This window comes from Aulonocara stuartgranti, assembly GCF_965226115.1.
Source record: "Aulonocara stuartgranti genome assembly, chromosome: 3".
Lineage (NCBI taxonomy): Eukaryota > Metazoa > Chordata > Actinopteri > Cichliformes > Cichlidae > Aulonocara > Aulonocara stuartgranti.
In genome coordinates, this window is record NC_138941.1 from 78470349 (window position 1) to 78488137 (window position 17789).

Sequence of the window (17789 nt, forward strand, 5' to 3'; positions counted from 1 at the left end):
TGTTGTGTTTGTGGATATATGACTGACTTTAATCATCCACAAAATCATCACATCTCTGTAAGATTAAGGTCGACTATTATTAAAACCAAGTAACCGCTGAAAGTACAAACATCACTAATGTCACATCACATGTGGCCGACAGTAATGTTTTAATGTTCTTCATTATTAAACATTCGCACATAAATAAGTGACATAATATTCAGTACTTACTTTTCCAAGTTTACTCTTTGGCCGCCCTCATCCGCCGTTTTTTTTTTTTCTTCGACAAAATTATCCACACCCAACGCCGCGCTATGCATTCTGGGATATGTTGGGCCATGAAGTCTACACCGCCACAGCCTTAAAATTCAGGGAAATGAAGGACGCATTTGAGGGCCGCATTTCGAGCAGCCTTTGAATTGGGACAGCCTTTTTCGCGTTGCGGTGACGTAATCGGCCTTAAAATGCGGCCTTTAAGGCTGCAGACCCTGAATTGGGATACAACCCATGATGCCAGTAGGAAAAGTAAAACTCAGCCCACTGAACATGGAAAAACCAGACTCTTCAAAATAAAATAAAACAAAATAAAACAGGAAACATGGAAAGACGTTGACGTAATAACACAAGCTTGACAATAGGATGTGGAACACAGACATGAAGCACATGACAGGCTGAGGAGATTAAAGCACGGGCGTAACCAAACAGAGGACAAGACAGACTTACACAGAAGACAGGAAAGACTAATAAACCAGGAGACATAGAAGAAAACAGACTAAAACAACTTTGTCATTGTCTGGGTGAGTCTGGGGTTTTTCCACTCTGCTGGGCTCCACCTTCGGGTGGAGACTCCAATCAGCCTTCACACTTGACTGCAATCAAGTCACCGGCATTTAAGACCAGCACTGACGACAACCGTCTGTCAGACAATCCACACCAGTTGGTGGTGGTAATGCACCATGTTGGTGTTTGCCAATAAAACAATATGAAGAAGAAGAAGCCTTCTGTCAGATCTTCAGCTAACTGTGCCAGGCTGCTGGTTTTCTGCTAGCAGGTTATACTCTCTTCATCGTGGCACGTAGTGATGGGTAGATGAGGCCTCGTGAAGCGTTTCAGCACATTCCCCAAACTGTATCGACACTGTGTCGACAGTGTTGCTCCATACTGACACCTGCTGGACCTTAAATACCATTGCAGGCAACTTACTTCTCACAACAGACACTGATTCAATGACCTACTCGTACTTGTATACACTGTAAGGTATTGTACTTTCTGTGGAATCATTTTATATCTTTTACATTTCAAATATTAGGGACATCTTTAAAACATATTGTGAACGACATTAAGTGAAAATTAAAATGAAAGTATTGTGAATGTAATATCATTAACATGCACGTTATACTTATTTCGTGCCCACGAAGTAGTATTTTGTGGCCACAATTTATTTATTTTTTGGACCATGTCATCAGAGTAGGCTTTCACCTGGTGTCTGTGAATAAACTGTTGACTTTATTCTAACGAGCTGGTCTGTGTTACGTTATTTGAGGTTATGAATGTTATCTGACTGGAGGGATAACTCACAGACTTACACATACTAATGTTACTGGAGAAAGGAGAAACACATTATTACATTATGAACACATGTGAATTCAGTCATCTCCATTTTCTGAACACTTTGTAGAATACATTTAATGAAGCAGTTCATAAACAACCCCTAATTTTTATAAAGTGCCATGTGTTTAAAGAACCAAGATTCATACGAGCTTTTATTTGCAACGTTTAAAAAAACGAGCATTACATTCAAACCAGGGCAGATTCAAAAACCAGAAAGCTGGGAAGAGTTGTTATTTCTCCCTCTGTCGTGGTCTCTCATTTGTTAATGTAGACGTATTAATGACGTCATCGTTTATTGTTGGGAAACGCCCCCTGTCAGTGTTTCCTGTCCAACAGGGAGGAGACTGCAGGCGCCTCCTTCAGCAGAGTAACGGAGCTGTGTGGGAGCTGTCGGTGGCAGCAGGTAGTAACTCATACTGTGCATCTGTTTCACTCTCAGCTGTTAATCTCAGACAGCGTTTCCATATGAAACACATCTGTTTGTGTTTCATGTACAACTTGTGTGTCTCCCAGGAGCTGCTGTGCATGTTCGTTTATAGTGAACTAAACTGATCACAGTCAGAGTTTAAACACGTGGAGTCACACAGATATAAACTCATATAGTCACATGATCACAGGAACTCACCTGCCCGTGCAGGTATGAATGTATGAACCTGGTTTTATTCTTGGCTCTGATCCTCATCCCAGTTCCAGCTGATCGATCACAGATCAGAGAACCGATCAGTCTGTTTGTAGGATATTGATCAGCTGGCACAGCTGGGACAGACTCCAGCATCAAACCCACCGACCCATGTGAGTGTCTGACTGCCCTCTGTGTCCTCAGGGGCACAGCAACCTCCGACTGCTGAAGAAACAGTCTGAGGAGGAGGAGCTGGTGATGAAGAGCAGCCTGTGTGTATATACAGTATCTGTTGTTATTCAGCCCTGAGGAAGATGAAGATGCAGCCTTGGTTTGGCCTTCCTCTGCTAACAGCTAACAGCTAACTAACCTCAGCCAGATGTTCTGCAGCTGTTTGTCTAACATTAGAAGTTTATAATGATGATGATCGTGTTTCTGCTGTTTCTGCTGATGGAGTGAAAATGCTTCATTTGAGTTAAAGTTCAAAGCTGCTGACTATCAGGAAGCATCAGAGAAGATCAGACAAACATCATGAAACACCCCTCTGACCTCAGAGCTCCAATCAGAGCAGGAAGGACCCGTGATGAACTAACTTAGATAAACATGGACTATGAATGCAGAGCTGGTTTGGAGCTGTGGAGACTTACTGAGGAGTAAAGTGGACATGAAGGAGTCACAGAGGGAGGAGGAGGTGAACAGTGATGTTTGTTAGACAGGATCAGACTGAAGAGGGAACATAAGAAGAGTTTCATGCTGGATTTGAACAGGACAGGAAGATAAGCTCCGCCCAGCAGCTGAGTCCTCTCTGCTCACACTGGTGTTGGACTGCAACATCAGGGAGTCTGCTTCCACATCTGGTTTCCACAGCTGGAGGAAGCTGTCCCACGAGCACGCCTACGCCCCTCTGTCATTACTGAAGTAGTGATGGTGTTTAATCAGTGTGAGACTGTTTCACTGGTCCAAGCAGAGATTTACATAAATGAGCTTTTATGAGTTCTTATATTATCTGATCAGGCCGTTTGCTCCTGTTAAAGAGAAATGTGCATCGAACGTTGTGGGTATTCATGAGTCTAACAGTTTAAACCTGTGTGTGACGTTGTGTCCTTGAACGGCCCTGACAGACGGCTGTAGTCCATAATATTAATGTTTCCTGCTGACTGAAATAAGCAGCTGAGCTCTGTGAGGGCAGAGCTGCTGCTAACAGGTGAGTCTGTTACCTGGACTGGACTGAGTGAGCTGCTGTGTCACAGCTTTATCAGTGACACACTCAGCATGTGTGTGTGTGATATGTCACAGTGCTTGAAACACACATGAAAATATATTAAAGGTTGAATCTTTGTTCTTTTGGTTTGTGGAACAAAAATCAGCAACGAAGAAACGTTAGCGTAAAACTTGGTGTAGAAGTGCAACAAACGTAAGCCGGCTCATTTGATGGTGTGACGCTTGAAAAGGATTTGCGCACCTACATCATTATTTACGGTTTAAATTGTGCTGCCTTCAGGTGCACCTGGTAAATTCAGGAATCTCTACTCCAAACCACAGCAGGTTGTTTTAGAGGCTTTTCTGGGTTAATGTTGGTTTGTTGGCAGAAACATGTCTGTGATCGCTGTGTTGTTCTTTTTGATGCAGGATTTCATGTAACTCGGTGCTAAAATCATAACAATGAAGTTGAACAGTTCTAGTGCTCATGCGGCAGCTAGCATGCGGCAGCTAGCATGCAGCAGCTAGCATGCAGCAGCTAGCATGCAGCCTGTTTCAGTTGCTCCTGCTTTTACTCTTTACTCTAATTTTTTCTTACTTATTTCTTTGTCCTTTACTGAGTGTGTTCATCTGTTTAAAAACTTTCTTTTCAAACATGTGGATGGAGAGAGTTTTTGTTCTGCTGTTGCTTTCACTGAGGAATGGGACCGCAGCACAGCAGCTACACACCAGAGATCAGCTGAGCCGCCTGATGCTGCTGTTGCAGATTAACTGGTGTCTCAGATTAACTGGAGATGGTCAAACAGATGTGTGACAGACTTTAAGGAGCTGCTGCCAACAAACCAGCAAATAAACACTGAATATTTCATGTGTGACATTTGTGAGGTGGCCTTAAACACAGTCCGTCAGTCTTTTTGCTCTTGAACAGTGAAATATTAAAAACTGTCTGGAGTTTATTTGGTGATGTTCTCGTGCACGAGGCGAAAACAGCAAACAAACGTCACAGTAAATCTTTCCAGCTGATGTTAGGCATCCTCCACCTGCTGAATCCACTTCAGCCTCTTCCTGCTCATGTTCCTGTTTAGAGGCACAGTCGGCCTGTAAATGGAGAAAACTGAACACAGGAATATTTGGATTTGCTTCTTTTTCTCTGCTCATGTTCAACTTGTCTGATTCAAGCTGGGAATATTTATTAGAAACAAAGTGAATAATATTATTTTATTATCACGTTGATGCAGCACATGGTTCAGTTAGCTTTGTATAAACACGTGTTAGAAATGTTCTTCAATCAGCTCTTTTTACTCTCATTTCACAGCCACTACTTTTTACTTTTACTTGAGTAAAGAAGTTGAATTAGTACTTGGAGTATTTTTAACAGTAGTATTTTTACTTAAGTACAGAATGAAGTTCTCAGTCTGCTGTGCATCTTTAGTCACTGAGTAAATGGTAAATGGCCTGTATATTCACACTTCACACTCTCTTAAGTAGAAGAATAAACTATTTAAGTTGGGTATCACTTGGCTTTGGAATATAAAACAAAACTGCTTGTACATAGATGTGGTGGATGAAACAGCAAACAAACATCCAGTTGCCCATCAGCACACGTTGATGCTGATAGAACAGACCTGAAAGCTATACAGCGGGGTTTAGCAAAGGTGGAAGTTGAAGAAAGTGTGACTCCAGTACCTTAGAGTTTTCAGTTTACAACTAAATATTTCTAGGCCAGTGGAACACAGCTCCACTCCTGCAGTTAGATAGAGACTGGTCTCAATCAACATACAGCTTTCAGTCTGCAATTTAAAATGAGGTCATTAAAAAATACTTTAGTAGATATTGGTTATAATTATCCATCACAACATTTAGAATTTAAATTTTAACCATTTTTAGGGTATAACTGGCTGTTTTTGACTACTTTTGATTTTACCTCCACATCTCACCTTTAAAAGTGTTTATCTCGCCTTGTTTGGTCTCATTATTCTCAGCACAACCTCACATGTTTGAATTTACTGTTATCTTTTCCATTTTAACATACTGATCTAAATTCAGACAAAAACATAAAATCAGAGTAGAGAAAAGTTCTTTTTGTCACTGTAAAAACGAATCAGTTTTATAGCTTGAAAAGCAAACATAGATTGTAAATGAAATTTTAAAAACCTATGCACAAGTTGTGCAAAGAACAACGTTACATGCAGATATTTACCTGAAATTGCAGCAAATGTGTTTTTTTTAATAACCATTTCAAACTATTTACAGAACAATACAGGTGTTCTGCATTAAATAAGAAGGCACACAAATGATTTGTACCATTAAAAATTGATTCCTGTCCACTATAAGACAGAGGAGAGCAGGACACCTCCTGCAGGTCTGACAGCAGGAGCTGTATCACTCCTCCCGTTTCCCAGCTGGAGACGGCGTTCACTGTAATCTGCATTTGTGACGTTCATTAGTGCCCTCATTGACACACAACATACAACAACGAATACACTACACACTAATTACACAAGACAACACAACACACTAACACTCCACACTAAACATCACAAATCTCTCTGTCTCTCTCTTGCTCACTCTGTCTCGCTGCCCTCACTCCCGAAACGTTCCCCTCGCCCTACACAAACAAATGCGTGTGTTGCCATTTTTTAAAAAATTGGTCGAGATGTCTTGATGCATCTCAATCATCCAGGAAAGTAAATCTCCAAAAGTTGATTCTGTTCATCTGGACGTAGCGTTTTGTGGGAGAAACGTTTCGTCATCATCAGGTGACGTCTTCAGTCTCAGCTGACTGCAGGTTTCAATCTTATAAACAGTACATTTGCATAATGACTGAAACCACTGAAGGAACAATGGGCTGGGAGGTCAGTTCATCATTAATATGCATTTCTCATGACCACTGACCAAAACCCTCTGATCAAAGCCCACCTGTAGGTGTGAACAGACTGCAGAGTCCTTGCCTGACGAGGTGGCTCTTAGCCAGAGGTGGTTCGATTTCCCCGATGTATAGATCCTGGCAATCTTCCTGCACTTAGCAGCGTACACTATGTTACTCTGTTTGTGTCGGGGGACCTGATCCTTAGGGTGGACCAGTTTTTGGCGCAGCGTGTTTTGGGGTGTAAAAGCCACAGAGATGCGGTGTTTAGCAAAAATGCATCTGAACTGCTCCGATACTCCTGACACGTACGGGATCACTCCAGGTTTTTGCTTAGGCAGAGGTTGTCCTTCTCTCCTGGATCGGCTGGAGCTTTCTTTAGGAGCCTTTACAGCTTTGACATTTGAATCTGATGTGTCGGTCCACCGAGTTAATGTGAAATGTGGAGCATCCTGAGATTTGATTTTCACCCAGGTGTCATCCACATACCTGAACCAATGACTTGGTGGTGTTCATGAATGAGCACAATGAACACGACAGCTTGTTTTTAACCAGAGCTGAGCTTATCTTTCCTGAAGACGTTCATTTCCACATAAACCGACGAATTAGAAAGACTCCTCAGTCCCAGCAGTGTCTGATCAAACCGATCCTCTGTTGAGGAGACAACGCTGTTCCTCCATTGTGGTCTCATCTGGAGGTCAAAGGTCAAAGCAGCTCTGCTGAAGGTCAAAGGTTAACTGAACCCTGAGTCTCCTGATGAGATCCTGTTCTGTAGATGATGAGATGTTCACAGTGAGGAACATGTCTGTCTGCCTGCCTCTCTAACATGCTCTTTCTATGTCAGCCAATTAAAAAGGAGCTCATTTTATTAACGTGGTTCATTTTCTCAGTTTTAACAGTCGACGTTTTCTCTCTTCTAGTGTGAGTTAAATATGCTCAGTAGTTATTTACATATTTCAGCGTCCAGCACAGTTGGGTGGAGTCAGTCCTGCTGCTCTCTGGCTCAGGTCCTGCAGCCGTCGTTGTCTCTGGACAAACCTGGATCTGAGTGATGCATCTGACCTGTGAACTCTGACCCTCGTACGAAGAAGCAGCAAGCACAAACGCAGTTAACCTCAATTAAATCTGAAGTTATTGCTCAGGATATTCCACTGAGAGCTCCACAGCAGCTGGATCCACAGCAGCTGGGTCCACAGCAGCTGGGTCCACAGCAGCTGGATCCACAGCAGCTGGATCCACAGCAGCTGGATCCACAGGTTTAATCTGGTAGTTTTCCTGACCCAGCCCACCCAGGATCTGTGACTCCTCCCAGTCTCAGCAGTCAGGTGGATGCTGTGTAAACAGCACTGCACACTGACATGAACAGAGGAAGTGTTTGTATCTGTATCTGCTGAATACACTCAGTGATGGAGCCTCAGAGGTCACACAGGTCAGATCTACGGTCAACCTTTAGGGATCTCCTTACCTGGATCACTGAGCGTGCATCAGGACATTTTTACGTGGAAACATGTATGATTTTGGTTCAACACACAGTGTGTTTATTTAGCAGTGACCATTTGGGTAATATGTATCAGTGTAGTATCAGTGGGAGGGTTTACAGGGCTGTGTTCATCGTCCAGACCTCAGTAACAAATTTAAAGACGATGAAGTTAGTTTTTCACCTCGTATGCTGAGGTAAACTTACTGACTTACACATCAGAGCTCCACGGCGTCACAATCGGCAACAACACATCATGTGGAGAGAAGAGGAGGAGCCAAATGTAGACAACTGAGGCGAGAGTGAGGTTGAACGGAAGGAGAGTCATTTATTAAGGCTGGAAATGTTGACATACATAAAATGTGAAACCAGGACTGGACTCACTGACTAAACTGGGGAAAATAAAGCAAAAAACAAGGAAAACTGGAACATGAGACCAGGATGAACTAGACCATGACGTGAGAGACACAGGAAACAGGCAACCTGACAGAGGAAAACAGACACAACATAAGCACACAAGGGTCATTAGGGAGAGTGGACCTGACGACACACAGGAAGCAAAGCTATACACACTGAACACAGGACGTGGCACTGTCAAAGTAAAACAGGAAACACTAATTCACACAATATGACACAGGAGACGGGAGGGAAGAACTAGACGAACTTGGAAGACAACGGGAGGAGACGCACATGATGCACTGGGAGAATGTACAGGAGGCACAATACAGACAGAGGACACATGACTTAAGAGACATGCACAGAGGACAGACTTACACAGGAAACAGGGATGAAGCGATAAACTCAAACCTAACTAATCCATACTGACAGCAAACACTAGAACTTTTCTCCAATACAGCAAAAGAGGAACCAAGATACAGAAATACTGCAGATGCTGTCAGTCTGCAGCTCAGAAGGCATGCTCAGTGGTGACATCAGCAGTGACATCATCACCATCTTCAGCCAGTCCCTGACCTCCTCCATCACACTGGCTCATCTCCATGGAGACGGCTGGTTTGTTCGGTGTCTTCCTGCTGCAGCACATGGACAGCAGCAGACCAGTGGAGATGCAGTACGGACAGAAGACCACTAGATGGCAGACGAGTCTCAGCACAGACTCACAGGGAGGAGGAGGAGCTGAAAGAGGAGGACACAAAGGAGGATAGAGAGGGGAGTCAGGAGGAGGACACAGAGGAGGTCAGGGTAGCCTGTTTTGTCTGATTTTAAGTCGTCTGTGCTCTGAGGATGTTGAGTGATGCTCAGTCATGTTGGAGGATCTGAGCTGAACCGTCTTCACCAAACTTTCAGAAGTCTCCTTTTTTCTTCCACCCTCAGGAGGTGGAAGTGTCCTCCTGCAGACAAGAAGTTTCCTTCCAGCCTCCTTAGACGTGTTAGCTAACCCTGAGTCTGATTTAGTTTTATAACTTCCTGTCGTCTGCAGTCCTCTGTGCTTGTTTCTCATGTTTGTAGCTGGTCTCAGAACCTCATACTGCAGTTTCAGACCCTGCTGCTAGAAACACATGACTCATCATCATGGACAAATTTGCAGCCTGTGACTCTTGAAGATCCAACAAACTGCTGCAAAAAGTCCAGGCTCAAGAAAAAGAAGAGCGGCTGTGACTCCAGAAGCTGATGGAGCCTTTTAATGTGTTCAGAATCAGAACCAACACCCCAGTCAGACCCTGAACAAAGGAGCAGACCAGCTTTGTGCCATAACACACATCGTTTTCTCTAAAAAGGTCTCTCAGAAGTTCAGAATGACGTGGTGTCAAAAAGTCACAACGTTTAAAAGTTGTTCAAACAGCAGTGAAACATTAAAAACAGCAGCTCTTACTGTTAGCATGAAAACCTGAACAGAGGAGCTGAAGCTTTATTTATCAGCTGTCAACATTAAGTCAGATAAAGGAGAGAAGAAGAAGAAGAGGCTGACCGAGGATTGTTAGACATGATGATGGAGCAGCCACCACAGAGCACCTACATCACCTCAGAGTTCCCGTTACCTTCAACTCACCTGTAGAAATGGTCAGAGCAGACAGCAGCAGCACACACACACCTGCAACAGGACAGAGGTCACTAAAGGTCACCAAAGGTCAGAGGTCATGATGAGGACAGACAGGTGTAGGAACATCAGCTCACCTGCAGCAGTCAGCAGAAACAGGCCTGAAACTGAAGAACGCACTGATCAGAGATCAAATGGTCACATGACCAAAGAGAAGCATTCAGACTGCAGTGATTGGCTGTTCCCACACATCAATAACCCACAGCGCCCTCCAGTGGTGGAAACACAGATAATACATGTGGAGGAACATGAAGGAGACTCACAGCAGAGGCAGACGCTCCGTCTCAGACAGCCGTCACCTCCACAGCTCCACAGCTCTGCTCCCCGACCTCCTGCATCACACAGAGCACCATCAGCACAGGAGGAGTAATGGTGCACATCGAACTCATGTGATGGTTCGTGCTGACAGCGTGATGGTGTTTGTCAGACAGTAGGAAGTGCTGTGAACTTGTTGTTCCTGCAGACACATGAGTGGAAGGAAACCTGGGACCAGCTGAATGTGTGATGTGTAAACACAACTCCTCTGTTTTCAGACGCACAAACATTATTGTTCCAACTCGTCCTGCAGCAGGTTTTAAAAGAGTTGACGGGAGCGCGGCTGCTCTCGTCAGCTTTAAGCAATAAAGGAACAAGACTTTTACTTCTGTGCAGGTTTATCACCTTTTAGTTTACTGCAGAGGAACAGGACTCCACCCAGAACCAGAACCAGGAGAACCATGGAGACCACACCTGCTACAACTGGGACCAGGAGAGAGGGAGGAGGAGGAGGACAGGTGGATGCTGGGAGAGGAGGATAAGTAAGAGGAGGAGCAAAGTTTGAGGAGGTTCTTGGAGAAGGACAGTGAGGAGGGGGAGGACAGTGAGGAGGGGGAGGATGGATGATTTTGGGAGGATCTGGAGGAGAGATGATGAAGATGGTTCAGTCAGTTTATTATCAGGTCACATTGTTACATCATTTTTTAAACAGGAAGTGATGTCAGTGTTCTGACCTCTGACCCTCAGAGAGCTCTGAGGAGACTTTCTACCCTGTTCAGTAGAACAGTAGAGACCTTCATCAGCCTGCATGATGTTAGTGATGATGTGCTCTCGTTCAAGACCATGGCGACTTCCTTTGGTGAAGAAATAAGCTGCGACCATGTCACCAGTCCTCTGTCTGCAGCGCAGAATGACATCACTTCCTGTCCTCACAGGAAGTGCAGGGATCTCCAGGATGACATCTTTATCTGACCATCAGAGACAAACAGAGTTAATGAGAGCAGAGTCACACAGAGACAGAGACACAGCTGGAACATCTCACCTGTAGTGTCTGATTGGACACTGAGGGAGACGTTGTCACTCTGCTGTCCAGAGGAGTCCTCACACCAGAAGGTTTCACTGGGAGCAGAAAGATCCACAACACAGTAGGAACCAAGAAGCCTCCCAAAGCCCAAAACAGCTGCTCCACAGTCCTCAGTGGGTCCTCCTCTGGTCCTCTTCACTGTCCATCCATCAGCTGTCTGTCCATCATCAACACAACTCAGATACAGTGAAGAAGATCCTCTGAAGACCTGCTGAAGGTTTGGACTGACAGACAGAGACACTGGAGGACACACACACACACACACACACACACACACACACACACAGACACACACACACGCACGCACGCACGCACGCACACAGTAAGTGTATTTGTGTTCTTGTTGGAGTCTCACTGTTTCACTTCCATCAACTCACCTTCAGAAACAGTCGGTGCAGACAGCAGCAGCACACACACACCTGCAACAGGAGGACAGAGGTCAGTAAAGGTCAGAGGTCACAAGCAGGCAGAGTTTCTCAGCTTTGACTCTGAGCATCGTCACCATGTTTGGCTCCACACACTAAAGCACTTTTCTCCACACTCAACATAATCACAGCTAAATGTGGTTCCCAGCTCATCAGTGAGCTCCTCCACATGTGTGTGAGGCTCAGAGTCAGCCAGGGTTAAAATCCTGGCAGCACAAGCTAGAGCTCAGTTTACTCACAGAGCAGAGACGTGCAAAAGCACAGGAGAGTGGAAACTGTGGTTCAGATGTGTTACCAGTATAACTGAGACACAGTCAGTGTGTGAAACAGAAAAGGGGAAGTTCAAGTTCTTTCTCTTTTTATTTATCCCCCTTTGAACATGCATCACATTGTGTTATGTTGAAATGGAGCATCATGCATAAGAACAGTCTTACATGTGTGTTTACTGCTATGTTGCATCTACATCTACATCTGTGTATTTATGTTTGATCCTCTGGACTTCAAGACATCGTCTCTGACACGACCTCTTTAAACTATAGTTTAATACACCTGGTTTACATGATCATTACACACACACGCACACACACACACACACACACACACACACACACACACACACACACACACACACACACACACACACACACACACACACACACACGCACACACACACACACAGTTACCAAGACTACATGAAGTACCCTCAGAAGATCTACTAGATGATGTGAATGCAGGACCACACCTACTGCAACCAGCTCATCTACACCACGGCAGGAGAGATCAGTGAGATGCTACTAGCAGCAGTGGCCTCCATGGAGAAGGAGACTGGAGGCCAAGGTCAAAGTATCACGGAGGGAGGTTGAAGTGCTCTTGAGCAGCAGTTCTCCAGGGTTTATGATCAGCATTCAAGTTTTTTCTTTGGAAATATTTGGTTGTTTTCTCACTGGTTTCCAGTCGAGTGGAAGTCAGCAGGAAGTCACATGTAGTTAGTAGGATTAGCATCATATTGAGAACAGGGTGCTCTCTGTGGCCTGTGCTGAGCTCTTTAAGGTGGATGGAAGAGTCAGCACTGAAAATCCACCCACGCACAGACCTGTACCTACCCCCATCACTCCCAAGACACATGGTTTTAAAGGTGAGTGAAATGAGGCAGCAGTAATACAGACATGCTATTTCCTGAGGAGTGTGCACTTTTTCACGTATTTACCTGAATGTTCCTATTTTCCCTTAAAGGAAATCACCTCCAGGAAGGCCTGTAGTCTTGTCTGTGAAACGGTGACATTGGTTCTAAAGACCAATCACATACATAACAGTGGCATAGTCAGGCTACCACACTGAATTTGGTCAAAGGACGCCATCATCTACCTCCTGCACCGAGCTCTGACTCACCTGGAGAAGCCTGGAAGCACTGTGAGGATCATGTTCTTTGATTTCTCCAGTGCTTTCAACACGACTTCTGAGAGACAAGCTGGAGCTATCGGGAGTGGACCACCACATGTCCCAGTGGATACTGGTCTACCTCACAGGACGCCCACAGTATGTGAGGACACAGGGCTGTCTCTGACACGCTGGTCTGCAGTACGGGGGCCCCACAGGGAACTGTGCTGGCACCGTTCCTCTTCACCCTCTACACTGAGACCTCTCCATCAACTGCCCACGCTGCCACCTACAGAAGTTCTCTGACGACTCTGCCATTGTCGCCTCATCACAGGTGAGGACGACTCAGAGTACAGACAGTGGACTCTGTGGACTGGTGTCAGCAGAACCACCTGCTGATCAACGCCGGGAAAACCAAGGAGTTGGGGGTGGACTTCCGGAGACGCAGACCCACCACACTGACACCGGTGAACATCCAGGGAGTGGACATTGAGATAGTGGACTCCTATAGGTACCTGGGTGTTCACCTGAATAATAAACTGGACTGGAGCCACAACACTGATGCTCTTTACAGGAAGGGTCAGAGCAGACTCTACCTGCTGAGGCGGCTGAGGTCATTTGGAGTCCAGGGAGCGCTTTTAAAGACCTTCTATGACTCTGTGGTGGCATCTGTCATTTTTTACAGTGTTGTATGTTGGAGCAGCAGTTTATCGACAGCTGAGAGGAAGAGGTTGGGTAAACTCATCAGGAAGGCCAGCTCTGTGCTGGGATGCACCCTGGACCCAGTGCAGGTGGTGGGAGACAGAAGGACTCTGGCCAAAATAACATCTCTGACGGACAGAGTCTCCCAGCCCATGCATGTAGATGTTGCTGCAGAGCTGCTGCAGTGACAGACTGCTGCATCCTCGATGCATGAAGGAGCGTTTCCGCAGGTCCTTCCTCCCTGCAGCTGTCAGACTGTACAATCAGAACTGCTCCCAACAAACATAGATGTTTACATCTGCGCTGTAACTGCAATAAGTTAATCAACCGATTCACACTATAACCAAGGTTTGTCTCTTATCTGTATTTAATTTAATTTTATTTAATAATGGTATGGTACTCAGTTTTTGGTAACCATTGTCCTTCATGTAAATATGTAAAAATTGTGTATGTTTCTGTCCTGTGTCTTGTGTACTGTTTGTTTGTATATGTGTCTTTCTTGCCGCTGTTAAACCCTAATTTCCCCTGTGGGACAATTAAAGGATTATTCTATTCTATTCCTTTTTAATGAAACTATTTTATGGTTTAATCACCAAGTGTTGTGTTTTATACACCGTTTCATGTACACAGTGTCCTAGACCACTGAAATCAGTATTTTAAAATGCTTTTCCTGCTTGTTTAACCATAATTATTAGCGTGTAGTCACTCTGGTGTACTGGCGAATTATTAATGTGTATAAAAGTCCAAAGTTTTTATTTAAATTCATGACCTGATGGCATGGTTTTTGTAAACTGTTATTAAACGATGGTAAACATTAAGTAGACCAGTGGCGGCTCCTGAAAAAAATCTCAGGGGGGGCAATTTTTATGATATCGACTAAAATGACCCATTTAATGAGTACATCAAACAACACAATTTTAATTTAAATTTAAAATGAACAAGTCGGTTTGTCCAGATTGTGTCCACGTCAAATCACACTTGTCACTTTTGAACAGTATGCACGGGAAACAAAAAAGTGCATTAGCTGTTCCACAGCCTGTCAGCCACGACTTGCGCTGGAACCAACTCCGACAAAAAGTCCTGTTGTATGCTTTTGACTTCTCCTTCGTTGCCTGGGTTAGTTGAATTTCGGGCTTGTCAGGTCCCAACTCTTTAACTTGCAGTTTTTCTGCCATTGTCCTTCTGGCAAAAGGGTAGGTTAGAAGCGATCTAACCGAATTTGGGGGAGGCTGTGCCTCAACCGTTAACAATACCGCTGCCATCGTCTCTCTCTGACCTTATAGCTCACTTAGGCTACTGACTGAGGTAAAATTCTAGAACAGCAAATCTTCGCGCGTTTTCTGCAGGGGCGCAATTTTAAGCGCCCCCAAACCATTTAATTCAGCGACGCTGATAGGTCAAATATTTATTATTTTCCCCTGGCAACCATTTAATGATAGGCTATTTCGCTGCATATCAAGGGCGCTTTGACGAGCGCCCCAGAAGAAGAAAAACACCGTTTGTTGGTTGAACTTTAATGAGTCAGCTGGTGAAAATGTTAAAATACGCCTGGCTGTATATGGGCACACACATAGTAAAACTATCATTGATGAATTTTTTAAAAATATATATTTTTACTCCTCCACATTTGGGGGGGCGGAGCCCGAGCGCCCCCTATGGGCCAGCCGCCACTGAAGTAGACTGAACTCAATTTTCATCAGCTTGTTATTAGATCTCAGGTTACGTAAGTTACCAGTACTTTTTATTCAAAGAGCTGATCAGTTTATTTGAGTTGTCTTAAATTAGAAAAACTCAGTAAGCTGGAAGTTTTGACTATATGGTTTGAAAATGCCACGTCACCACCGTCCTCCTCCTCTCACAGATCAGTCCGCGTGTTCATGGTGTCGCCATTTTTTTCTGGAATATGTTGAGCAAAGCTGGAGAAGCTTCAGCTCAAGAGATCATTGTTGGCATTGCTGTGGATCTTTACCTGATACACTGACTCAGTGAGTAAATCTTTACTCTTATTCAAACTGGTTTTGTGCCTTCTCTCAGTTTAGCACCAGGTTTATGAACTTGCTAGCTAGCTAGTGTTAGCCTAGCGTTGCTGCTGCCTCTGGGCTCATGTTACTTAAAAATTAAGCCACAGCTTTAAAAACATTATATAAAATCTCTCAGTGAAGTTTTCTGTTGATTGTTTGAAATAGAAACGTGAGCAGATACCAGATAAGAGCCCAGCTGTTAGGGGCGGAGCTTGTTTTCAACCCACTTTTATAACATATGAACTGCATCTTCTTAACCTCTGTATTTATTTTAATTCTTTGTGGCAGCTTTTCACATCACATCAAACTCTTACAAGTCTAGAAGAGCAGCTGTTGGACAGAAAGACATCAGCTGAGTGGGAAGTATTTTGGTTAGTTTACTTCCCACAATATATTAGTAGCTGTCACATTTATATTAATCAGGCTGAACTTTAATCATACTTTACATCAAACTGCTTTACTTGCTGTTTCCTTTATGCTTTAGTTTCCTGTCTTCTGTTATTAGACCTGAGATGTGACTGCTCTGTGCTGTTGCTGATGACTCCAGTTAATCCTACAAGACATGCTGTGTAAGTAAATACAACGACAGTTTGGTCTGCATTCATTCAAAGATCATATCCTACAGACTTAGTTTAGAGGGTCCACACTGTCTGCACTGTATATAGTGAAGTCTGCAACTTTTTGAACAGTGACATTTGTTTTGTGGCCAAATTATTCTCCAGATCACCAGAATAAAGTTGTGGAAAGCCTAAACTAATAATAATAAACTAATAATAAGAATAATTAAATCTGAGACGTTGTTTCATTGTAACATTATAACAGTGATGACAGCATAACTGTTGTTGTTCAGCAGAACAGTGTCCAGGATGTTGGCTGATATATTGTTTTACATTTCAAAATAAAAGTTGTGCTGATTTAAACACCCCTACAAGAAGTGTTGTTAATTATTCTCTTTAGTTCACATTTGCATACAGTGTTATATTAATATAAGTTACTACAAGTTGTTTTTTGATGTAGCAGAACTTCATGTTTGTCAGTGGGTGAACAATCAGTGTTACACAGTCAGAATCATCAAGTTATTCTTAGAACTCTACACTTAATGAATAAGTTGTCCTAATATAGTCGTCTTAAGCTTTACTCAGTTTTTTTGAGGCAACAAGTTTTATTAGTGTTTTTTAGTTCTGGGAGCTGATGAGATTTCACAGTGTGGATTTAGTGTCTGTGTCTCTGTCCTGCATCACAGTCCTCCACATTCCCGGCTGTGTGTAGCAGAGGTTCCCTTCAGTTTAATGCTGATGAATAAATGAGCAGCAGCTCTGAGTTTGACTCACCGAGGAGCAGAGAGACACACGGAGTCTTCATGGTGTCTGGATGACGACTGAACATCAGTCTGAGCAGAGAGACGCCTTCAGCTTCATCACTTCCCCTTTAACAAGTTTAACACATGAAGTGTTTCACTGGCTGAGCTCCATGTGGCCACACTGTGTGGTTGGTGAGGGCGGGGCTTACTTTACTGCGCCGCAGCCTGTAGTTATCATGTACCAAGCTAAAGTTCATCATTGTCCCAGCATACACACCACTCAGGAAAAGGACAAAGCCCACCATCAGAACCATTAACACCTTTTCTGAGGAAGCTCAGCTGCAGGGCTGTTTTGCGCACAGAGTGTATCTGAACAGGATGACCTAGAGACTCACACAACCGCAGTGCTGGGTTACATCAAACACTGCATGGACACTGTCACCACGGAAAAGCGTGTGCGACAAACTGTAAACCCTGGATGACAAGTAAGCTTCAGGCATGTCAAAGGCACACAACTCTACACGGTGGGCCATTTATATGGATACAGTGTAATAACATGGGAATGGTTGGTGATATTAAAGTCCTGTTTGTGGCACATTAGTATATGTGAGGGGGCAAACTCCTCAAGATGGGTGGTGACCATGGTGACCATTTAGAAGTCGGCCATCTTGGATACAACTTTTGTTTTTCAATAGGAAGAGGGCCATGTGACACATCAAACTTATTGGTAATGTCACAAGAACAACAATGGTGTGCTTGGTTTCAACGTAACTTTATTCTTTCATGAGTTATTTACAAGTTTCTCTTTGTTCACAGC

General features: G+C 44.0%; 1 protein-coding gene across 1 annotated transcript; it reads right to left on the reverse strand.

Annotated features, from left to right (window-relative positions):
• Nucleotides 1–8055: 8055 nt before the first annotated feature.
• On the reverse strand, nt 8056–17622 carry LOC309703579 (uncharacterized protein). The gene is made up of 10 exons (XM_082528493.1): nt 17182–17622; nt 17004–17098; nt 11525–11566; nt 11106–11387; nt 10798–11031; nt 10469–10702; nt 10072–10140; nt 9886–9915; nt 9761–9802; nt 8056–8886 (listed from the first exon to the last, which is right to left on the reverse strand). The coding sequence occupies exons 1-10, from the start codon at nt 17208–17210 to the stop codon at nt 8660–8662; spliced, it is 1284 nt and encodes a 427-aa protein (XP_082384619.1). The 5' UTR covers nt 17211–17622; the 3' UTR covers nt 8056–8659.
• Nucleotides 17623–17789: the final 167 nt, after the last annotated feature.